The 25,218-nt window shown below is 46.2% G+C and overlaps 2 protein-coding genes across 2 annotated transcripts; both read right to left on the bottom strand.

Moving 5' to 3' along the window:
* Positions 1-21,324: 21,324 nt before the first annotated feature.
* Positions 21,325-22,045, bottom strand: TMEM239 (transmembrane protein 239). Its single transcript, XM_049780012.1, has 2 exons — positions 22,021-22,045; positions 21,325-21,824 (listed from the first exon to the last, which is right to left on the bottom strand). The coding sequence occupies exons 1-2, from the start codon at positions 22,043-22,045 to the stop codon at positions 21,325-21,327; spliced, it is 525 nt and encodes a 174-aa protein (XP_049635969.1).
* A 491-nt stretch (positions 22,046-22,536) lies between these two features.
* C9H20orf141 (chromosome 9 C20orf141 homolog) lies at positions 22,537-23,117 on the bottom strand. Its single transcript, XM_049779404.1, has 2 exons — positions 22,852-23,117; positions 22,537-22,771 (listed from the first exon to the last, which is right to left on the bottom strand). The coding sequence occupies exons 1-2, from the start codon at positions 23,115-23,117 to the stop codon at positions 22,537-22,539; spliced, it is 501 nt and encodes a 166-aa protein (XP_049635361.1).
* Between the last annotated feature and the right edge of the window lie 2,101 nt (positions 23,118-25,218).

Genomic DNA, 25,218 nt, shown 5'->3' with positions numbered 1-25,218 from the left:
TTCTTGGGGGCCCTGGGATGCTAGTGAAGGAGCTGAGAGAGAATTCCAAAGGAGCAGGTAGAGGGTTGGAGCAATAGTACAGTGGATAGGATGTTTGCCTTGTATATAGCTGACCTGGTTTCGAACCTCAGTATCCTACATGGTCTCCTGTGCCCTACTGGGAGTAAGCCTTGAGCACATTTGGTTGTGGCTCCAAAACCAAAATAGGGAGTAGGAAGTTGTGTCAAACTTCATAAGGAAGTTAGGGGAATGCATATAAAATTAGGTCTCAACTTTGGCAAGTAGTTTTGACCCTCGAATCTTATCTCTCTTAAGCATTCAGAGTGGAATGTAGGCTGAAAAAAGAGTAGCATGAGAATAGAAACACAGATCCACTAATTTTAATGTAAAATTGGATGGAAGTTTTCATACCTTTTACTGAAATTTTGCCTGAGCAAAGGATATTAATTTTACACAAAAAGAAATGGAAATAGAGAACCAAAAAAGTTCTTTTTGTTTTTGTTTTGAGGTCACACCCAGCAGCGCTCGGGTTACCCCTGGCTCTACACTCAGAAATAGCTCCTGGTGCAGGGTCGGGGGACCATATGGGATGCCGGGATTCGAACCACCATCCTTCATGCAAGGCAAACACCTTACCTCCAATGCTATCTCTCTGACTCCTGAACCAGAAAAGTTTTGAGCCAGGGGTCATGGAAATAGTACAGTGAGTAAGGCTCTTGTCTTATAATTTGCTTACCTGGGTTAGATCACCAGCACCCCAGAGGGTCCCAGTGCCCACCAAGAGTGTCCCTGAGCATCTCTAGGTGTGGCCCAATAGCAAAACAAGTGTTGAATCTGGCAAACACTGCTAAATGCAAATGGAAGCTTTTAAGTGAATATACACGTGTAATGGGAAGACATGCAGACTGATTTAATAAAAGCTTTGATAGGCAGTTGATAATCAAATGAACATTATTTTCAGCACTGTAGCATTATTTTTGCTTTTTTTTTTTTTTTTTTTTTTTTTGGTTTTTGGTTTTTGGGTCACACCCAGCAGCCCAGAGTGGTTACTCCTGGCTTTATGTTCAGAAATCGCTCTTGGCATGCTCGAGGGACTATATGGGATGCCGGGATTCGAACCACCTACCTTCTGTATCCAAGGCAAACGCCCTACTTCCATGCTATCTCTCTTAAGCTTTTAAGCTTAAAAAAAAAAGCTATCTCTCTTAAGCTTTTAAACATTAGTTTATCCCATCCCAATGTTGGCGTTCTCACTCCAAGCAAACTTACTATTTAGTTGCACTATATGCCCATCATTTTACCTCTGCATTTTTCCCATCTCTGTGTGTTTCTTGTTGTCAAAGTGAGGTTTTACAACATCTTTAGTCTTCTTTCAACATAGGGACCTATGTTGAAAATCTATCGTAGGAGTAGAATGGAGAAAAATTATATTGTGATCAAAGTTCTAGGGTAAGACCCTAGAAAGTTTGACTTATTGGTTTTATTAATTAACACCTAACTGTGTTCAGGGTTTACTCCTGACTCTGCTCAGAAGTTACTCCTAGCAGGTTCAAGGAACCATATGGGATGCTGGGGATTAAACTCAGGTCAGCCACATGCAAGGTAAATGCCCTACTCTGCAACTGCTCCAGCCCTAGTTTATTCATTCTTAACTGGGGCACAGAGTCTTTTTTTTTTTTTTTTTTTTTTAGCCATATAAGCAATATAACAAGTCAATATAGGCACTTTCTTTTTTTTGTTTTTGGGTTTGTTTTTGGTTTTTAGGCCACACCGGGCAGTGCTCAGGGGTTACTCCTGTCTCTGTGCTCAGAAACCACTCCAGGTAGGCACGGGGGACCATATGGGATGCTGGGATTTGAACCACCGTTGGAACTGGGTAGGTAGCTTGCAAGGCAAATGCCCTACCACTGTGCTATCTCTCCGGTCCCCTAGGCACTTCATTATTTACTACCTTTTGAAATGTCAAATTGATGAAAATGTTTCTCCAATATGTAGGAATACTACTTGCTAGTTAAGCATGCCAGAACTCAAACTTTATTATGTAAAAAGCCATTCATGGGGCTGGAATAGTGGCACAAGCGGTAAGGTGTTTGCCTTGCTCGTGCTAGTCTAGGACGGATCCTCTGGCATCCCATATGGCCCCCCAAGATAGGAACAATTTCTGAGCGCATAGCCAGGAGTAACCCCTGAGCATCACCAGTGTGACCCAAAAAAGCAAAAAAAAAAAAAAAAAGGCCATTCATACTTAGCCACTGACATTTAATCAAACAATCTTACCTCTCTCCACTCATCATGAACTTTTTAATTTTCTTTTTTTTTTTTTTTACCACATCCAGCATTGTTCAGGGTTTACTACTGGCTGCGCTCAGAAGTCGCTCCTGGCAGGCTCGGGGGACCACATGGGGATTCGAACCAGGGTTCATCCTACATTGGCCACATGCAAGGCAAACACCTTACCGCTGTACTTTCGCTCTGGCCCCCAGCCCATGAACTTTTAATTATTTATTTTTTGGATTTTGGGCCACACTCAGTGACGCTCGAGTTACTCCTGGCTCTGCGCTCAGAAATTGCTCCTGGCTTGGGGGACCATATGGGATGCCAGGAATTCATCCCAAGTTCGTCTTGGATCAACCACATGCTCTGGCCCCTGAACTTTTTTTTTTTTTTTTTTTTTTTTTTGGTTTTTGGGTCACACCCAGCGGTGCTCAGGGGTGACTCCTGGCTGTCTGCTCAGAAATAGCTCCTGGCAGGCACGGGGGACCATATGGGACACCGGGATTCGAACCAACCACCTTTGGTCCTAGATCGGCTGCTTGCAAGGCAAACGCCGCTGCGCTATCTCTCCGGGCCCGGCCCCTGAACTTTTAATTTTTAAGAAATCGGTCTAGCTATATCTTTAGCATACCAGGATATTGCTGAGAGGTGTAAAATTTATATCAGTACTTCGGTTGTGACACCACTGGGGAAAAAAGTGTTAAAACTAGTTGTAATATTGGGCCGATAGGATAGTGCAGTGGTAGGGTGTTTGCCTTGCACGCAGCAGAACCAGGATGGATCTGGTTGGATCCCCAGTATCCCATATGGTCCCCCTAGCCAGGAGTGATTTCTGAGCGCAGAGCCAGGAGTAGTAACTTCTGAACATCACCAGGTATGGCCCAAAAACCAAAAAAAAAAAAAAAAAAAACCCAGTTGTAATAGAGAGTGTAAAGTACTTGATTTACACATGGGTGACCTGGGTTTGATCCTGGGCAGCTGGACATCACATCTGTTTTTGAGCCTACTAAGGTGATCCCTATGCAGTCAGGAATCCCATCAGATGTAGTCTTCCTCTCCCCTGAAAAAGACTCTAAATTAAACTAGTGGTACTTCTGGTTTTTGTTTTCGTTTTGTTTTTGTGGGGGAGGGTTGGTTTTGGGGTCACACAGCAAGTAGGGTATCTGCCTTGCATATTGTCAACCTAGGATCAGTCCCAGCACCCCATATGGTTCCCCAAGTTCTGCTAGGAGTGATTCTTGAGAGCAGAACCAGGAGTAAGCCTTGAGCACCACTCAAAACACAAAACAAAAAATTAACCATCATCACAAGTGATAAAATGAAATTTATCCTTCTGCTTCTTTGTAGTTCTTCACTTCCCCTCCTCACAACCTTACATTTCAGCACTCCCATCTGCAAGCCACCAGTAATATTGATTGGCTTTTATTAAGTTTACATATCATAGAAATTTATAAATAAACGGAATCAAATAGGTATTTTTGGACTGAAGCAGTAGCACAGCTGTAGGCCGTTTGCCTTACACGCGGATGACCTAGGATGGACAGCAATTCGATCCCTGGCATCCCTTATGGTCCCCCAAGCCAGGAGTGATTTCTGAGCACAGAGTAACCCCTGAGCGCCACCAGTGTGGCTCAAAAAAAAAACAAAAAAATAAATAAAAGTACTTTTCCCCCACCTGACTTTTTCCATTCAACATAATGGGATTAGAGGAAAATTATGGAGATTCATCTGTGTTTTGTATATCAATGATTCCTTCCTTTTATGGTTGTTTGGCCAATGTATATCTGTCCATGTGCTGATGCACATAGTTATTTTCTGTTTTAAGTGTTAAGAATAAAGCTTATGATAATTCATGTACAATTGTCTACAGGACATGTTTTCATTTCTCTTGGGGAAATAAATACCTAGAAACAGAATGAGGAATCATATAATGCTTAACTTTTTTGGGGGGGTTCACATCCAGCAGCGCTCAGGGTTTACTCCTGCCTCTGCGCTCAGAAATTGCTTCTGGCAGGCTCGGGGGACCATATGGGAACCAGGGGTTCATCCTGTGTTGACCGTATTCAAGGCAAATGCCCTACCGCTGTGCCATCACTCCAGCCCCATAATGTTTAACTTTTAAGAAACTGCCCCCAGTTAATTTTATACCATAGAGACTAGCACACATCAAAAAAGAACTAGAGGGGCCGGGAGGTGGCGCAAGAGGTAAGGTGCCTGCCTTGCCTGCGCTAGCCTTGGACGGACTGCGGTTCGATCCCCCGGTGTCCCATATGGTCCCCCAAGCCAGGAGCGACTTCTGAGCGCATAGCCAGGAGTAACCCCTGAGCGTTACCGGGTGTGGCCCAAAAACCAAAAAACAAACAAACAAAAAAAAAGAACTAGAACAAACAGTGCTGGGGCAGAGGTGAGTAGAAAGGACTCTCATCACTGGTGGGAATGTAGACTGCTTCAGCCTTTTTAGAAAAAAATATAGACATTCCCCTCAAATATAGAAATTGAGCTTACATTCTACATTCCTATGTCCATGGCAGCACTATTCACAATAGCCAGAATCTGGTAACAATAGAAGTGCCTGAGGAAAGATGAGTGGATAAAGAAACTATGATACAACTACATAATGGAATACCATGCAGCTGTTAGGAAAAATGAAGTCATGAAATTTGCTTAGACATGGATAGACACAGAATATGCTGAGTCTGAGGGAGAGGGGCAGATACAGAATAAAAGCACTGATCTGGGGGATATAAAAAATTGTACAAGAATACCCCAAAATAATGGCAATGACGGGGGAAGTGTAGTTAGGTCAGAGAAGAGACTACTTTGATAGTAATAGTTGAAAATGATCACTCTGGGGGCCGGGCGGTGGCGCAAGAGGTAAGGTGCCTGCCTTGCCTGCGTTAGCCTTGGACGGGCCACGGTTCGATCCCCCGGCGTCCCATATGGTCCCCCAAGCCAGGAGCAACTTCTGAGCGCAAAGCCAGGAATAACCCCTGAGCGTTATCGGGTGTGGCCCAAAAACCAAAAAAAAAAAAAAAAAAAAAAAAAAAAAATGATCACTCTGGACAATAATTGAGGGCTGAAAGGAAGTAAAGTGATACACATGATATCCTTTCAGTCAAAGTATCACAAAGAAAAAAAGAAGGGGAAAAAAGAGAAAAGAAAACTGCCATCACGGTAAGCTGGGGAGGAGGTGAGATAGGGGAGAGCATCGGGAGAAATTGGTGGCAAGGAAATGAACAGTGGTAAAGGGTGGGTGTTGGAACATTGTATAACTGAAACTCAACTATCATCAACCTCTTAATTCTGTATCTCATAGTGACTTAAAAGGAATACAAAAAAAAGGGAAGGAAAAGAAAGGAAAGAAGGAAGGAATGGAAGGAAGGAAAGAGGACTGAAGGAAGGAGGCAAGGATGGAAGAAAGGGAAGGAGAAAGAAAAGGAAGTGAAGCGACCCTGGGTTAGAGAGGACGGCAGATCTTGAGCTCTGCCAGATGTGTTCCCTGAGCACAGTCAGAGAGTTAGGAGTAACTCCTGAGCATTGTCAGGTGTGGCCCACCCAAAAAAACAAAGTAGAAACTGTCAAATTTTTCAACAGTGATTATCCAATTTTACATTTCCACTGGAGTACATGAGGGTTATAGTCCCTTCACATCTCACCAATATTTTCAGTAGTGAATCTTCATATTTTTATTTATTTATTTTTAGGTTTGGGGTCACATCTTTGTGCTCAGGGGTTACTCCTGGCTCTGCCCTGAGGAATCACTCCTGGTGGTGCTCAGGGGACCATATGAGAACCAATGTACTATCCAGCCCCTATTGTGTCATTTTAATACTATCTATTTTAGGGCCCAGAGAGAGAGCACAGCTGCGTTTGCCTTGCAAGCAGCCGATCCAGGACCAAAGGTGGTTGGTTCGAATCCCAGTGTCCCATATGGTCCCCCGTGCCTGCCAGGAGCTATTTCTGAGCAGACAGCCAGGAGTAACCCCTGAGCACTGCCGGGCGTGGCCCCAAAACAAAACAAACAAAAAAAAATACTATCTATTTTAATAAGTGGTTTGTATGATTTTACTTTGCATTTCTTTATGACTACTGATGTTGGACATTTCATGCTTATTTATGATGTGTATATTTTTCTTAGTAAAATGTACTTTCCTTTTTTGGGCCACAACCTGTGGCACTCAGGGGTTAATCCTAGCTCTGTGCACAGAAATCAGTTCTGGCAGGCTCAGGGAGACCAAATGGGATGCCAGGAATTGAACCCTCCCAAGTTGGCTACATGCAAGGCAAATGCCCTACTGCTATGCTTTTTTTCTGGCCCTAAATGTACTTTTTTTTTTTTTTTTTTTTTTTTGGTTTTGGGCCACACCTGGTGATGCTCAGGGGCTACTCCTGGCTCTGGGCTCGGAAATTGCTCCTGGCTAGGGAGATCATCTGGGACTGCGAGGATGGAACCCAGTCTGTCCTGGGTCCTCTGCATGCAAAGCTAATGTGCTACTGCTGTGCTATCGCTCAGCCCCTAAAATGTACTTTTTAAGTCATTTGTTTCTCTTATCTTGTAGAAACTGTGCTGAGCTTTGATAATTTTGTGTGTTTGAAGCAGGATGGTTTTCATTGAAATTTACTTAGAAAGATAATGAGGAGAGAAAGAGGGGAAATGTGTTCAAGAGAGAACACAGGCAGCAAAGAAACAGAGATAAAAAAAGAAAACAAACAAAAAACATGTTCAAGGGAGAATACAGGCTTGAAGAGCAAGCCAAGAATTCTTTATTATCAGATAAATGTCTCACAGAAACGTTCTCCCAGTCTATGGATTCTCTTTTTCTTAGCAGTCTTTTGAAGAATAGCATTATCTTTCGATGAAGTGCAATTTATCCTATTTTTTTAGGCTGTTTTGTCATCGAATCTAAAAAACTCTGTCTAATACAAATCATAAATATTTTTCTGTTTTATTCTAGAAGACAGCTTTACATTTAGATCAGTGATCTCTATTTTTGTAAATGATGCAATATATGAATTGAAATTAATTTTTTCCATATATTTAATCATCCCAGGGTGATTTGTTTGAAGCTGCCCTCTCTCCATTGAATTCTCTTGACACCTTTGTAAAAATATCTGTTGTGCAGAAGGCTAGAGAAACAGTTTAATGGGTAAGGTGCTTACCTTGGAAGCAGCCCAACCTGGTTTTAATCTCCAGCACCCTAAATGGTTTCCTAGCACTGCCAGGTGAGACTCCTGAGCACAGAGCCAGGAGTAAGCACAGAGCACTGCTGAATACGGCCCCAAAACTAAATAAAATAAAATCATGGATCTGTCTCTCTCTTTTTTACAGCTGCAAAGATATTTATGATTGAGTTTCAGCCCTACATAGTACCAACACCAATCGTTACACCAATGCCCACTGCACTGTACCAGAGTACTCAGTTTCCCTTCTACTCTTTCCTCTCAGCCTGCCTCTGTAGCAACACTTTTCCCCCATCCCATCGTCCTGGTGGTCCCTTCCCAAACATATCCTCTCCTACTCCTGCCCCAGTGATGAGACTTTTATTGAAAATCAGTTCAGCCCTTTCAATTGCCATTGATATTGATATTTATTGATATTCCCTTACTAAGTTTCTTTATAGCCCATCTATAACAGAGATCATTCTGTTTCTTTTTCTCGAGAGAGAGATTTGGTTCACACCCAGAGGTACTCAGGGGCTATAGCTGGCTTTAGTTCAGGCCCATGAGTGATTCCTGATAGTGCTTAGGGATCAAACATATGTGTTGGAAGAAATTCAAACTCGATCCGGCTGCATTCAATATCAGAACCTTGGCTCCTGACCACCTACTCTTGAGGCCAATATCACATTTTTCACTACCACAGCTTTATAATCACCACAGCTTTATAATAAGTGTTTTCTTTGCTTTATTTTGGGGCCACACATGGCTGTGCTCAGGGCCCATTTCTGGCAGTGCTTAGGGAACCATACGTGGTGTCAGGGGTTCAATGGGGATCAGCCACAGGCAAGGCAAGTACTGTAATACTCGAACTATCTCTCCTGTCTGCTAAGTCTTAAAATCAAGTAATGTATGATTGTAACTTAATCAGGAAAACTTTATCTGTGAAAAAAAATCTGTAGTATGAACAACCTTGTAACCATGGTTTTAAATAAATAAATAAAACTCAAAAAAATCAGGTAGTGTTAATTCACCAAGTTTGTCTTTTATTTTACAAAGGCATTTACATTTTTTTTGTATTTTTTTGGTGGGGTCTCACACCCAGCGGCGCTCAGAAGTCGCTCCTGGCAGGCTCTGAGGACCATATGGTTTGTCAGGATTCGAACTGGGATCCGTCCTGTGTTGGCCGCATGCAAGGCAAATGCCTTATTGCTGTGCTATCGCTCTGGCCCGACATTTAAATATTTTTATTTATTTTTGCTGTTCTTAGATCCTTTACATTGCTTCTCTCTCTCTCTCTCTCTCTCTCTCTCTCTTTCTCTCTGTCTCTGTCTCTGTCTCTCTCTGTCTCTCTCTCTCTGTCTCTCTCTCTGTCTGTCTCTCTCTCGTTTGTTTAGAAGTGAACCCTAATGATGCTTAGAGGACCTATGTGGTGCTAGGGATTTGAACCATAGTTACATGCAAAGCAAGCATCTTAATACCTGTACCTCACAGATACTTTACATCTTCATTAGGTTTTTTTTTTGGGGGGGGTCACACCTTGAAATGCTCAGGAGTTATTCCTGACTCTACACTCAGGAATTAACTGACAATGCTCAGGAGACCATGTGGAATACTGGGGATCAAACCTTGATCAATTGCATGCAAGGCAAGCCCCCTAAGCCCCCTACCCACTGTACTATCTCTCTAGCCCTTATTTTTAATTTTTTAATTAAAAATATTTGGGGGGAGGCTGAGCAATGGCACAGGCGGTAGGGTGTGTTTGCACAGGTGGTAGGGCGCTAACCTATGATGGACCATGGTTCAACCCCCGGTGTCCCATATGGTCCCAAGCCAGGGATGATTTCTGGGCATGTAGCCAGGAGTAACCCCTGAGTGTCATCAGGTGTGGCAATGCTCAGGCATTACTCTTGGCTCTGCAATCAGGAATTATTCCTGGTGGTGCTCATGGAACCTGTGATGCCAGGATTTGAACCCCAGTTGTCTATGTGCAAGGCAAATACCCTAGTTGCTGTATTATCAGTCTGGTCACAAATTAAAACAATTTTTAATGAATGCACCATGATTTACAAAGTTATTCATAGCTTTAGACATAAACTATTCCAGCACCAATCCTATCACTAGTCTCAACCTCCCTCTATCAATGTTCCCAAATTCTTTCCCATATTTACCCTTCCAGCCTATTCTTGCCAAGCACGTTTTTTAAGTTTGGTTGTTAAAGTCTAGGTATCATGATTTCAGTGTTGTTAACTCCATGGTTTAATTTTTTTTAAGTTTTAAAACTATAATTTAGAAATGCCACAGGAGGAGTGATCTCTGAGCACAAAGTCAGGGATCTGACTGATCACTAGTGGTGTGACCAAAAACAACAAAAACGTACAGAGCCAGAGAGTAATACAGCAGGTAGGGCACAGCCGCAGCCCCAAGCACAGCCCAGTGCACCCTCAAATAAAAACAAAATGGTAGCGTTTGAAAGTAATAGATTTATGATGGTATTTCTTCCTCCTCCCCTCAAAATCACTTGAGGAGAAAAAGAATAAAGATCAGAAACAAAAGTGCTAATACCATGACTAGGAGAGAGCAGAAGCCTCATGCTCTGAAATAGATTGAAAAAATACTCAAATCATTGGAAATTACTTAGGCTACATTTTTTTTTTTTTTTTTTGGTTTTTGGTTTTGGGGCCACACCCGGCGGTGCTCAGGGCTTACTCCTGGCTGTCTGCAGGGAGGACCATATGGGACACCGGAATTCGAACCAACCACCTTTGGTTCTGGATCAGCTGCTTGCAAGGCAAACACCACTGTGGTATCTCTCCGGGCCCTACTTAGGCTACATTTACCAAAGTGGAATATTTACATACTCTATGACCCAACAATTTCACTTCAAAGGAAATACATGCTTCTGTTATGGTGGAAATTTATGATATAGCTTTTGTTTTTATAATTGATTTATAACGTGCTCATAAGAGATAATTTTATGGGGCCAGAGAGATAGCACAGTGGTAGGGCATTTGCCTTGAACGCAGCTGATTGAGGAAGGGCAGTAGCTTGAGTCCCGGCATCCCATATGGTCCCCAGAGCCTGCCAGGAGCAATTTCTGAGTGCAAAGCCAGGAGAAACCCCTGAGCGTTGCCAGGTATGACCCAAAAATACCCCCTCCCCGCAAAAAAAAGAGATGATTTTATTAGTGGGTGGAAAGTTTTAAAAATTTTTAAAGAGGTCCACCCTATCTGTACTTTGGATGAGTTTCCTGTTCCATCCAAGCCTAGAAATTGCTGATTTTAGAAACTCCCTGTTGCCATACTGATAAGATACCATGATGTGCTTGTACTCCCCTAATGTCCTTGGCTGGGCTGAACTTCCCTCATAGTAACAATGGTGTACTCCTTATCTTATGGTGTTCTTATTATACTGTTGCTCCAATATTCTTGCTGTTCTTTATCCTTGATAGCCACAATGCTAGTGGCTAATACTGAGCATGAATCAGAAAGATGACCTTGTAGAAATGCCCTATAAAATGGCCTGTGAAACCACTAATCTCTTGCTGTCTGGACTCAGTCCACTGATGAATAAACCTCCTTGTTCTCCTGCCATGGATCATCTTGGTGAGCTTGGTTAAGCAAACACTTATTACTTCTATCTAGCCAAACTCCTGTCTAAGAGTATTCAGAAGCTTTGTTCATAGTGGCTGAAACTTGGAAGTTAGCCCAAATGTCTATCATTAAGAGGTTGAATAAATTGTTTCCTTCTTTTTAATAAAGAAGAACAAACTTCCGGTAGCTGTAATCATGAAAGATCTCACAAATGTAACCAAGAAAGACGCTAAAATTCATTTCATATGACTTTGTTCTGAATGATTTAAAGAATAGATGCATCTATAGTGGTTACCTTTGGTGGAGATATTGACTGCAAAAGGATAAGGAGGAGCTTTTTGGGATGATAGAAAAGGTTTGTGTCTTCATCTGGGTGATGGTGGTTACCTCATTGCACTGGCCACACTTGTGCATGAAAAGTCCTTGTGCTCTGCATTTTACTTGCATATCATGGGCATAAAATTCAGGCCAAGTAACAGAAAACTAGAATGTTGTGTTTACAAGAAGTTTTAATATAAAAAGACACCTAAGGAACCAGGGCTTAGTAGTAAGGTCCCAGCCTTGCTGAAGAGTTTGAATATTGACACCACTTCTCATAAGAGTACAATTCCTGAAGCATTTATCTAGCACCATATGTGTGATCTCTACATACCCACAATGAGGTATATTCAAGCACCACAACCAACACAGGTGTGACCCTGGTCTTTGAAACAGCAACAAAAAGGAGGTAAGTTCATGGGGGGGGGCTCTAAAAATGTAGTTTGAAGCCCTGTAATTTAGGAAGCTCAGTGGCAGAACCATGGTGTGTGGAGCTCTGGGTTTGATCCTGGCACTGCAAAATAAGTACAAACAAAAATGTTAAATTATTAACAGGATAATGTAGACTAGCCAAATTGTTCGTGTGTGTTTATGTGTGTGAATTGAACCTAGATCTTCTGAATGCAAAGCATGTGTTTACTACTGAGCCACATCCCTGGCTCCTAAAATAAGCAAATAGATGTTGGAAGGAGATGCAGAAAAAAAAGTTTTATCATTTAGCAACCATTCATGATAAAGCTGCTAAGAAACTAGGAATGAAAAAGAATTTCCTTACTGGGATAATGACCCAAAATCTACAATAATTTGCATAATTCTCTTTTGTTTGGGGGCTACATCCAATTGTGCTTAGAGGTTACTCCTGACTCTGCTTAAGATCATTCTTCGTGGAGCTTTGGGGACCACATATGGTGCTAGGGATCAATCTTGGGTCAGATGCTTGCAAGGCAAGTGTCTTAGTCCTTCTATTATCTGTCTGGCCCTCAATATACATAATTATTATTTTGATATATTTTATATTTGGGGTTTTGTTTTTATTTTGTTTTTGGTCCACACCCAGTAATGCTCAGGGGTTACTCCTGACTATGCACTCAAAAATCCCTCCTGGGGACCATATGAAATGCTGGGGATCGAATCCAAGGTCAGTCCTGGGTCAGGCACGTGCAAGGCAAATGCCTTACCACTGCACTATTGGTCTGGCCCCATATTTTATATTTTGGATCATTCCCAGCAATGCTGAGAGCTTACTCTTAACTCTGTGCTTAGGGATCACTCCTGATGGTGCTCAGGGGACTGGGACCATATGCAGTACTGGAGTTCAAACCAAAGTTAGCCACATGAAAGGCAAGCATCTTAGCTTGTAGTTCACCATATTAACAGAATGATGTTATTCTCTCTGGCCTTTATATAGTTATGTAAGTTAAGTGGTGGAAAATCAGATGCAGTTCCATCTTCCCCATTGCCTTGCCCCTAAGATTTAATTTACACACCTACTTGGTTGTGGTGCTTGCTGTGTAGTGCCTCTGATGGCAGTGCTCACTTATTCAAGTAATGTGCTCTATGACCTCTACAACTTTTTAAAAAATTTCCTTTTAAGACACATGAAAAAATGTTCTACATCGCTAATCATCAGGGAGATGCAAATCAATCGCCAGGAGCAATTTCTGAGCACATAGCCAGGAGTAACCTCTCAGCATCACCATGTGTGACCCAAAAACCAGAGAGAGAAAAGAGACAGACAAAGAGAGAGAGAAAGAGAGAGAGAGAGACAGAGAGAGACACACACACACAGAGAGAAAGAGAGAGAGGAGAAAAGAGAAAGAGAGAGAGAAAGAGAGAAATGTATGCCCCAGAAACAGGAAGGGGAGAGAGCATAGGGAAGGGTGAAAGGGAAACTGGGGACTTTGGTAGCTGGAAATGTGCACTGGAGAAGGCTGTTGTACATTGTATGACTGTAACTCAGTCATGAACAACTTTATCTGTAAAAAAAAAATGTATTGTGAGCAACCTTGTAGCCATGATGTTTAAATTTTTAGAATATGGAAAAAAAATAAATCTTTCACTAAAAAAATGTTTTATTTTTTTGTTTGTTTTGTTTTGGGGTCATGCCCGAAGTGCTCAGGGGCTACTCCTGGCTCTGTGTTCAGAAATCACTCCTGGCAGGCTCAAGGGACTATATGGGATGCTGGGAGTGAACCCTGGTCAACTGCATGCAAGGCAAATGCCCTACTGCTGTGCTATCACTCTACCCCAAAAAAACTTCTATAAAAAAAATTTCCTGGGCTGGAGCGAAAGCACAGCGGTAAGACATTTTGCCTTGCATGTGGCCAACACAGGAGGGACCCTGGTTCGAATCCGAACATCCCATATGGTACCCTGAGTCTGCTAGGAGCGACTTCTGAGCGTAGAGCCAGGAGTAACTCCTGAACACTACCAGGTGTGACTCAAAACCAAAAAAATAAACATATATATTTTTTCCCCTTTTAATTTTGGATCAAGTTGCCTCTGAGCAGCAATGGGACTATCTGGAAATCCCAATTTACCTATGTAGTTAAAAGATGAACACATGAGAGCCAGAGAGATACATAGGGCACTCTATCCTTAGTACTATAGGGGAAACAAACACATTTGGTGCTTTTTCTTTCAGTTTAGGGGACTTCACAAGTTCCAAATATGTTACATTGGGCTGGGCTACCTCTGGCTGTACTCAGGGATTATTTCTGGGGGATCCACTTAACCGTATTTGGTAAGGGGGATTGAACTGGCCTGTTAGAGACATTTTACAGGTATGCAAGTTCAATTCTCAATTAAACAAAATTTGGAGGGAGTCAGGGTTTAGCTTAGTGGTTTAGCAACTACTTTGCATGTGTAAAGCCCTGAGTGTGATCCATAGAATTGCAAATGTTTTGTTTTTGGTTCTGGATTTTCTTTTTTTTTTTCTTTTTTTTTTTTTGGTTTTTGGGCCACACCCAGCGGTGCTCAGGGGTTACTCCTGGCTGTCTGCTCAGAAATAGCTCCTGGCAGGCATGGGGGACCATATGGGACACTGGGATTCGAACCAACCACCTTTGGTCCTGGATTGGCTGCTTGCAAGGCAAACACCGCTGTGCTATCTCTCCGGGCCCTGGTTCTGGATTTTCAGCCAGCCCTGATGGTCCTCAGGGCTTAAACCTGGCTCTACATTCAAGGATTACTCCAGGAAGAATACAGGGGACCAGACCATACACCATATACTGTGCTGGGGATGAAATCCAGGTCATCCAACCTGTTGTACTATTTCTCCAGCTCCAAGGGCTTGCATTTTTTTTTAATTTTTATTTATTTATTTATTTATTTATTTTTGTTTTTTTGGGCCACACCCGGCAGTGCTCAGGGGTTACTCCTGGCTCCATGCTCAGAAATAGCTCCTGGCAGGCATGGGGGACCATATGGGACACTGGGATTCGAACCAACCACCTTTGGTCCTGGATTGGCTGCTTGCAAGGCAAACACCGCTGTGCTATCTCTCCGGGCCCTGGTTCTGGATTTTCAGCCAGCCCTGATGGTCCTCAGGGCTTAAACCTGGCTCTACATTCAAGGATTACTCCAGGAAGAATACAGGGGACCAGACCATACACCATATACTGTGCTGGGGATGAAATCCAGGTCATCCAACCTGTTGTACTATTTCTCCAGCTCCAAGGGCTTGCATTTTTTTTTTAATTTTTATTTATTTATTTATTTATTTTTGTTTTTTTGGGCCACACCCGGCAGTGCTCAGGGGTTACTCCTGGCTGTCTGCTCAGAAATAGCTCCTGGCAGGCACGGGGGACCAAATGGGACACCGGGATTCGAACCAACCACCTTTGGTCCTGGATCGGCTGCTTGCAAGGCAAACGCCGCTGTGCTATCTCTCCGGGCCCTAAATTTTAATTTTTTTTTTTTTTTTTTGTGGTTTTTGGGTCACACCCGGCAGTGCTCAGGGGTTATTCCTGGCTCCGTGCTCAGAAATTGCTCCTGGCAGGCACGGGGGACCATATGGGACGCCCGGGATTCGAACCGATGACCTTCTGCATGAAAGGCAAACGCCTTACCTCCATGCTATCTCTCCGGCCCCTAAATTTTAATTTTTAAGCTAAAAAATATTTGAAAGATTAGAAATGCATCCTCTGAGGGAAGAAAGGATTAAATCTGGAAGATCTATGGTGATTAAAAAAAAATCTGTTCAGTGTTGTTCACTTCCAGATGCAGAAGTACCTTACAAAGGACAGCTCTAGCACAGCGGGTAAGGCTTTTGCTTGCATGTGGCCGGCTCAGGTTCGCTCCCCAGCATCCCATATAGTCCCCGAACCTGCCAGGAATAATTTCTAAGCAAGCACATTGCTAGGAGTAACCCCAGAGCGCTCCCGAGTGTGCCAAAACAAAAGCAAAACAAAACAATGGACAGCTTTAATCCCAGGAGGCTGGAAGGTAATTGCACCAGGGCTCTCCATCTTCCTCTGTCCCCCAAAGTTTCAGGCCTTTTTGATCCATCCCTGCTGCTTCCTCTGCCCAAGCCGAATCTGACTTGCAGCTGCCGGAGCGGCGAGTGTCCAGCAGGGGGCGCTCCCCGACACCGAGTCCGCAGATTCCCGATTCTGGGGGTGCGCCCCCGCACCTTTTCCCGCAGGGGGCCTCCGGTTCCCGCGCGCAGCCGCCTCCGTGGTCCGGCGATGTCCCCCGGCCTGCAGGTCTCTTACCGCGGCCGAGGCCTCCAACCCTGCGCAGCCCAGGCACTTCTCCTGGGGGGTGCAGAGAAGTCCTCGGCATGTTCTCAGGACCCCCCAACCCCTTTGTTTTTCTAGAAACTCCGTCCCCCAGTGGGCAAAGGTCCAGGCCCACCTCGGGGAACTGTGGACACTCGGATTATAAGGATGGTTCTCTCCCTCTTGGATTTTCATTCATTGCAAGGTCTTGCCTTTTTTTTTTTTCATTTTGGTTTTGGGGTCACACCCGGTGATGTTTAGGGGTTACTCCTACTCTGCACTCAGGCAGTACTCCTGATTGTGCTCTGGGGATGTCAGGTTAGCAAGCAAGGCAAGCCCTATCCATTGTACTCTCTCCACACCTGGGCCCGAAAGGTTTGTACAGAACTTTAGGCTTTGCATTTTAAAACACACACACACACACACACACACACACACCTGACACACACACCTGACACACACACACACACACACACACACACACACACACACACACACCTGAACTGGGGCCCGAAAAGTTTGTACAGCACTTTAGGCTTTGCATTTTATTTATTTTTTATTTACTTATTTTGGTTTTTGGGTCACACCCGGCAGCGCTTAGGGATTACTCCTGGCTCTATGCTCAGAAATCTGTCCTGGCAGGCTCGGGGGACCATATGGGATGCTGGGTTTGAACCACTGACCTTCTGCATGCAATGCAAACACGCCTTACCTCCATGCAATCTCTCTGGCCCCTAGGCTTTGCATTTTAAAACACACACACACACACACACACACACACACACACACACACACACACACACACACACACACACACCCCGACTCGGGTTTAATCCTAGGCATCCCATATGGTCCCTGCACCCCATCAGGATTCCTGAGCTCAGAGCCAGGAGGAACCCCTGAGTATCACCAAATGTGGCCCTCAAACAAGCAAACAAAACCTCTGAGCAGAGGTTTGAGGGATTGCTCACACTAGGTTCAAGAGAATTTTTTTCTCCCAACCTCAAAGTCCTTCCCTTCATTCCCTCTGATCTCTTGCACTCCCTCTCATTTCCTGCCCCCAGAACCATTCTACTGTGTTGGTTTTAATTTATTGTTTTAGGGGCCGGAGAGAGAGCACAGCAGCGTTTGCCTTGCAAGCAGCCAACCCAGGACCTAAGGTGGTTGGTTTGAATCCCTGAGTTCCATATGGTTCCCAGTGCCTGCCAGGGGCGGTTTCTGAGCAGGTAGCCAGGAGTAACCCCTGAGCACTGCCGGGTGTGGCCCCAAAACAAAAACAAAACATAATTTATTGTTTTAAATCTTGGGCCATGTCAGCAATGTTCAATGCTTGCTCCTGGCCTTGTCTGTGCTCAGGAATCACTCCTGGCTGGGCTTAGAGGTCCATTTGCCAGGATAAAAACCTCTTGGTAGGCGGCCTGAAAGATGTGCGAGGCAAATACACATCTGCCCTGTATCATTTGTTTTGATGTGCCTTTGCAAAACAAAACCAAAAATGGATCTTCTTTTGCTGGTACACACATTTTAAATGTGTATAAAGGACTTATACTCTTTCTCTTAATTTATTTCCCAACTCTGGAATTTTAGGATTAATCCACTTGGTTTCCACCTTTTCCCTCCCCCATTCTAGCTGCTGGTTCCCCTCCATAGAGCTCATCTATCTTGTTTAACCTTTCCCATCTCTCTCCCAACAGCAACAGTGCAAGCACCGTTCTCAAAAACATCCTCTTTGCACAGTGATTTTCAAACAGTAGTATATGCCTGTATCGCCTGCGGAATCTTGTTCGGGTGCTCGGAGGTGAGGGTAATTTGGCAGTGACATCTGTCACCCCACTCAGTATGACTGATTGGGCTGACCTGGCTCCCTTCCCCCACTCGCTGTGCCCTTAGTCATAGCCTAACTCAACCAGACCATTCTCCAGTGGTGGGTATTGGAGTCTGTGCAATACCCTGTGAGAACCGCCAAACAATCTCATAGATGCTGGTTATGGGAGTGGGGATGTGGTTAAGGAATGAGAACACATGCTTTGGGGGAACTCTTATAGACTCTTGGTCCAGCCTGCCTCCACACTCCCTCTCCTAGACAACTAGGAGTAGCTCTGGAGACCTGAGCACAACCATCCCTTGCATGGTCCCCAATGCAACCTGTGATTCCGCACCCCTGGGTGGCTCTGAGAATTCCTTTTGCATTGCGGGATAAAGGTGAATTGATCTAACCCAGGGGTTCTCAAACTAACGGGCCATAGGCGGCCCGCTGGGTGTTTTTGCTGCTGCTGCTGCTGCTGCTGCTGCTGCCTGTCTTGCTTAGCAGCAACTTGTCCAGGGCCACATTGTGCATGTGTAGGATGTGCACCACACACTCTGACTCTTCTTCTCCCTGTTTTTGACTTCTCTCAGTCTCAGGCAGGGGTCTTCAAACTACGGCCCTCCTGAAAGCAGGCCTATAGTTCCCATCGAAATAATGGTAAGTTTGTTGATTTAACTTTACTTGTTCTTCATTTTAAATGTTCTTCATGTTAAAACCCTCCGACTGTCTGAAGGATAGTGAACTGGCTTAAAGACCAGTTTAAAACGTTTGAAGACCCCTGATAATCTCTCCAGCTCCTCCACACATTCTTTTGGTTTTTGGGCCACACCCAGCAGTGCTCAGGGTTACTCTTGGCTGTCTGCTCAGAAATAGCTCTTGGCAGGCACGGGGGACCATATGGGACACCGGGATTCGAACCAACCACCTTTGGTCCTGGATTGGCTGCTTGCAAGGCAAACGCCGCTGTGCTATCTCTCCGGGCCCTGTTCTTGTTGTTGACTCCATTATACCCTCCACTCCTCCCAGTTTATCCAGTCTGGGACCAAATCTTCTCTCCCCACTTAATAGGAATGACCCAAGTCCTTGGTCACCAGCACACTGATGGAACCCTAGGCTGTAATCCAGGCTTTATTCAGGCAACAACTGGTGTCTGTCTGTGTGTGTGGGGGGGTGTCTAGAGAGATTAGAACAACTAATCTAATCTCTATTGCAGGTAAAGTGCACCTGCCTTGCAGGCTTCCAACCCAGGTTCAATCCCAACACCATGTATGGTTCCTTGAGCCCTGCCAGAGGTAATTCCTGAGTAGAGCCAGGAGTAAGCTTTGCCTGGTATGGAAAAAAAAAAAGTACTGCAACGCCACAGGTCTTCTTTAACATGGTATTTTTCTCCAGTGCCTCCCCCACCTTGAGCGTGGGCTAGACAAACCTGGTCTTGCCCCAGCAAGTAACTCTCCCCTCATCTCTAAAATGGGAAAATCAGGCAGAACTGCAACTCATGTGAGAGGTTATTCTAGGAACTTCACCCATAGTCACCCTGCATAGGCCTCAGGTCAGCAAGGCTTCCCAGAGGAAATGAAATTCCAGGCTGGGTAACAGTTTTCACCAAGGCCTTTTACATTTCGCCAGGGAGCTGAGCCATGGAGCTAGAAAGGAGCTATTGCAGGATTCAAACCAGTCTTGACTCATTTCCCAAAGCAAAGGCTAACCACAAGGCTGTGTCACCTTCATGTCTCTCCCCCTGGACCAAATCATCCTTTAGGAAGACATAGAAGGAAAGAATTACAAGGAAACAAGACTAGTGCCCGGAGTTTGCAGCACAATGTTGAAGCAGTCTAACCAAAGAATAGGCAAAAGGGGCCTGGAGTGGTGGCACAAGTTGGAGAGTGTTTGCCTTACACATGCTAACCTAGGATGGACTGAGGTTTGATCCCCTGAGTCCCATATGGTCCGCCAAGCCAGGAGCAATTTCTGAGCACATAGCATCACTGGGTATGGCCCAAAACCAAAACAAAATAAAAATAGGCAAGAGATGGGTCTTGGCAAAAACTGATCTAGGGTTCTAGGCTCTGGTCTCCAGTACTTGAGTATTTAGATGGCAAGGAAGAGGGACTTTGGGTATAGTGCTTCATAAAAACAGAATGTTAAAGTTCCATAGGACCACGGAGTGTCAGGAATTGTGGGGGTCAGATGGAAAGGTCTGACTTCTGGTTCAGAATGTTGGGCATCAAAGGATGTCACCTTCCAAGGACCTGCTGTTGCCAGGAGCATTTGGCTAGATCCATTTTTAAAAGCCCTGGGGTTTGAGGTCTGGGGAGTGGGAGGAAAGGCAGGGATGGGGGCATGATCCAATGGTAGAATGTGCATGTTTGAAGCCCACAGTTCCAGCCCTGGCACAAGACCAGACCAGATAAAAAGCCAGAGCCTCTACTTTTACCAATCTCCCACTCACAGAGCTTTGAAAGCATCTGTTGACCCCGAGCGTGACCTTCAAGCATTTCACAATAAGTTTCATATCTGCTCCTTTTGAGATTTCATAGCACACAGTCTTTTAGAGCTTGTCCACACCCATCCACCCATGTATCCATGACCCAGCACTTCTCTGAAGTCCTGGAAAGTAGCCTATCCTCTTAATCCTTTGTGCTCGAAAGACCTTTTGAGCCTCTAGAATATTCTTAAGAGTTCAAGCAAATAACTTAGAGTTTTGGTCTTTGTAAAAAAATTCACACAGAGAGGCACTGCCTTTGACTTACAACTCCATGCTAGGGTAGGGAACCACTAAACACCAGGCTTAAAAGAATCCTTGACCAGGGCCACATATTGTGCAGATGGACAAAATGGGGATTTCTTGTTCTTTGCTTTTCCATAGCAAATCTTGAGAGACTCAAACAGGAGAAACTCCCTGGGAATCTTGTTCGTTACCTTACTCCACGAATGGAATGGGGACTGAGAAAGGAGATGGTCTAGAGAGGAAGGTCTGGGAATTTAAGGTGCTACTAGCACTTCTGGCCAGCCCTCTCCTGCCTGTCTCAGTAGTCTCTCCTACCTGCTCTGTCTCATGGGTGCTTTCTAGACCCAGGGGCGTAAGGGGTGGTGGCCATTCCAGGTAATCAAGGTCAAAGTAAAACAGCTGAACAGTTGCAAGAAATAATGGGCTACTTATTGCTAATAGGAGCTTGGAAGCATCACCAAGCTCCATCCTGGCTAAGCTTTCTGCACAGTTCCCCCATCTTCTTTGTGCGTCTGGCCCCTTCTACCAAGTCCCAAAGCATTAGCTTGAGGGAGGGTATCTGGCAGTCAAGGCCAGTGTTTCCCTTGCCACTGGCAATATCACACATGTCCCAACCAGTGTTGTGACAGGCTATGAGGCCTGCCTACTACTTTGTGCCCGCTCCCACAGGGTTCAGTCCTCTGGCCAGGGCTCAACAGACACAGGCAGAGGGATGGGGTTGCCCTTCTATTGGTCCAACTCCAGAGCGTGACCTTGATGGGACATGGAGGTGAGGAGACCCACGAGGCTCAGCAGGGTGGAGAAGAGAAGCAGGAAGGAAGCTGCAAAGAGGAGGGCTGGGATGGCACTGAGCATCAACAGCAGGACGGCTGGCAGCAGGTGGAGCCACACGGCGGCCATCACAGGCCATAGGGAGCTCAGCAGGTGGGAGCCCGTGGTGAAGAGCGCGTGGCACAGCATGAGTGCCAGCAGCAGGTAGAGGACCCCCTCCAGCCCCCACAGTATGCGCTGCAGCGGCTGCCTCCAGCACGAGGTGCTCCACCACTGACTCCAGCTCCGGGGCATATGGCAGGAGCACCAGCGTACCCAGTCCTGCCTCGTGACCCAGATGGACCAGGGCACAGCCCTCTGTGGCCCTTCGCCAGACCCACCAGCCCCGATGGCATCTGTCTCCACGCGAGTCGGCTGCATCACGGTGGGTGCACCTGGGGAGAGTGTCAGGCTAGCTGCAGGAGCTACCCTGGAGCTCCCGAGACCCCAGGGCAGGTGAGGAGTGCAGGGGAGGGGAAGGGTCTCAGCCTGGGAAGGGGGCCTAGGTTTTCTTACCTCGGGCAGGGCCACCTAAGTCATGTTGTCTCCTGTAGTGGTAGTGAGCCCTCAGGACAGCCTAATAGTCAGAACCGAGCCCCCGTTCTCACTCACCCCCACCCTCCCCGAGGAGCCCCATTGTGACCCGGGCTGGGGTGGGGTTCAGCTAAGAGAGGAACTGGCCTGCTTGAAACCCCCCTGAGCTCAGAGCCTTGCATTGCCAGGCTGGTAGGGAGCCAGGGAGCCTCTGTGGAACTGCCCTGGCCAGCTTGAGGCCAGCCCTGCCTGTTTCCCATTTCCTGAGCCCTTTCCCTGCCATTTAATGTCCAGTCAATCCTGTCCCTCTCTCGCAAGCTGTCCTAGACTGTCTTTCTCCAGGCCTCAGAGAAGGGCCACTTCAGTACGCAGTGTGTCAACTCCCATCTCCTGCCCTGCATCTCACTCACCTCTGGTGGTTACCCTCAGTCTCAGAACCTGAGGTTTGGACTCAGACAGGGGTGAGTGGGCGGGGGGGGGGGGGGGCCTGTCTCCCACCTAGCGCTGAATGGAGAAGAGAGAGAAGGCCCATGGAAACAGCAGAGCCTGTTATTCCATTAGTTCCGTCTTGTGCATGGTGTTTCTCCAGGACCCTCATGCCCAAGGGTGAAGACAGAAGGCTAGGCCGAGCAGGGCCAAGGGCATCCCGTGGGCTCCCAGGAGCAGCCCAAGGCCCAAGAGCAGCATGAGCAGCGCATCCTGTAAGCGGATCTGCCTTGGGATGGCTCCCGTGGGCAGGAGGAGCGCCTCCCGTTCCCTCGGGCCTTCACCGGCCCCCTGACTTTGGCCTGTGGCAAGTAGGTGCAGAGGCTCTGTGGGACCTGCAGGCCTGCGGAGAGATGGGTGGCAGCCACACATTAGAAGGCAACGACTTCTCACCCTTCTTGCTCAATGTCAGGCTCCACTTACCTGTGGAGTAGGTCAAAGGCCAGGAAGCTGACTAGAAGCAGCAGCAACAGCAAAGCCGGGCAGGCCGTGGAGAGGATGACCCAAGTGGTCAGGCCCAGTGCTCCCAGCCCAAGGACACTGTCCAGAAGCTGACCTGGGCTGGGGCCCCGGGAGAACATGTATGGAGTCCCAGGACTGCCTGAACCCTCCCCAGTACCATGGCCCCTGAGAGGGCCCTGGAGAGGATATACAAGGGCCTGTGGCTTGAAGAAAGAGATCTGGGCCATGGAGGGAGTGGCCCTGACAGGAGTAAGGGGTGCTGGGGTAGTAGGTGAATAACCCCAGTGGGGAAGCTCAGGGAGCAGGGAACTGAGCTCCTGGAGAATGATCCCTCCCCCACCCCCTCCTCACCTCCTCACATTCCCCTCAGCCATTCCAGGTCTAGGGTGTGTGAGTGGGGGGTCATTGTGACCTAGGACTGGGTGGTGGCTCAGCCAGGAGTCTCCCTCTTTCTCTGGCCCCCTCTCCAAAAGGAGTTGAGCTGCTAGAAGGCCTTATTCTTTTTTTTTTTTTTTAGGTTTTTGGGCCACACCCAGTGAGGCTCAGGGGTTATTTCTGGCTATGCGCTCAGAAATCTCTCCTGGTTTGGGGGACCATATGGGCAACCGGGGGATTGAATCATGGTCCATCCTAGGCTAGCGCAGGCAAGGCAGACACCTTACTGCTTGTGCCACTGCTCTGGCCTCGGCCTTGTCCTTTTAACTGCTTTCTCTCTTCTCTCTGCCTTTGGTTTTTGAACCATACACAGGAGGTAGTGCTCAGGGCTTCTGTTCTGTACTCAGGGATCACTTCTGGTGGTGCTTGGGGGGCCATTTGAGGTGCTGGGGATCTGGGAGGCCTCATGTAAAGTAAGTACCTTACCCACTATACTATCATTATCACTCTGGTCCCTTAAGTACTTTCTGTTGCTAGTCAGCCCTAGATGGGGTTGACTGATGGAGGGATGGAGGATGAGGTCTTTCCCCTCCAGCTTGGAGCACGCATCTGCCACCCTGTTCAGCCAGCAATTCTGAGGTGAAGCGGTGGGTAAAGGCTAGCAGACAGTCAGGTTTGTGAAAATATTAGCTTTATTCAGAGGACAAGACTGAAGACCAAAGCCTCAGCATCCGTTCCAGCCAAAAAGCCCCTGGCCTTCCACAGACCCTTGCTTTTATGCCCCAGAATCAGGCACCACCCAATGGTGGGAACAAATACCACTCAATGGTGGGAGCAGAATCAGGTACCACCCTAGGGTGGGAGCAGAATGCCAGGTCACACCCTAGGGAAGGGCACAATCACCGATCAGGGTAGGGTCAGTTGCAATGTTTCTTCGCTGTTAACTTTGCTGGGTATTTGTGAATCCAAGAACAGTCCCCAGAATGAGAAATTACTTCCCATCCCCTTGTCCCCTTTCGGGGGAAGACCTTGGTAATATTTATCCGCAGCAAATAATAATCCACACAGACAAGAACGATAGGGTTTAAAAGATTGGGCAAGGAGAGCCAGAGAATCCTCCTGCAGCCAGCAGCTTTTCACAGAAGGACCCCTCACTCCTGTCCCTCAAGCTATTTATTCCCAACTCCACAGCGCCCCACCTGGAAGGGTTAGGTGGGGCAAAAGTCACAGAACAATCCTAAGGAAACACTTTTATATACAATTCCAAGAATCATCTTATGGAAACTTTTTCATATGCTACAGTCAGTAACATAATAATCCCATTAAAATGTTTACATACACAACACTTTCTTTTAAGGTGAAATGAGGATGAGGCTGCCAGAACACTCACTACAACCTGACAATGGGAAGCCCAACCCCAGGCTTGTGAGTAAATAGGGAGGGTCAGGAGATTCCAACACAACTTGGTTTCAGATCTGGAGAGATTTTAGATCTGGAGAGAGTGGATATGAGGGAGGGGGAGGCTGGAGAGCTAGTACAGTGGGGAAGGTGCTTGCACCTCAATCCTTAGCCCCCGAGTGGTCCCCTCAGCATTGTTGGTTATGGCTCAAAAACCGAAAGAAAGGAGGGAACGAGGATGTCCAAGAGCTCTCCCAGTTGTCTGCCACCAAGTAAGCTGCTTCCAGAACAATACAACCAAGAGTATGTGACCACTGGTGGTCAAGTGGTCAAGTGGTGCCAAGTCCCCAAGGACAGAGAGCAGGAATGGGTGGGAATCAGTCAGGATGGTGAGAACTCAGTTCTGGTCACATGTCATACCCTGACCAGAAGAGGGCAGAAGAGGGGTTCTGTCATCTCTGGGAAAAAGAAGGCAGAACAAGAATTGATCACCAGAGGACATTGATCCCAAAACTCAAGCTTGATGACTTTGGTATCTTGATGAGGGGGTTCAAG

This window comes from Suncus etruscus, chromosome 9 (assembly GCF_024139225.1).
Source record: "Suncus etruscus isolate mSunEtr1 chromosome 9, mSunEtr1.pri.cur, whole genome shotgun sequence".
Classification (NCBI taxonomy): domain Eukaryota; kingdom Metazoa; phylum Chordata; class Mammalia; order Eulipotyphla; family Soricidae; genus Suncus; species Suncus etruscus.
Note: the sequence above shows the minus strand (reverse complement) of the source record. Positions and strands in the feature narration are given on the sequence as shown.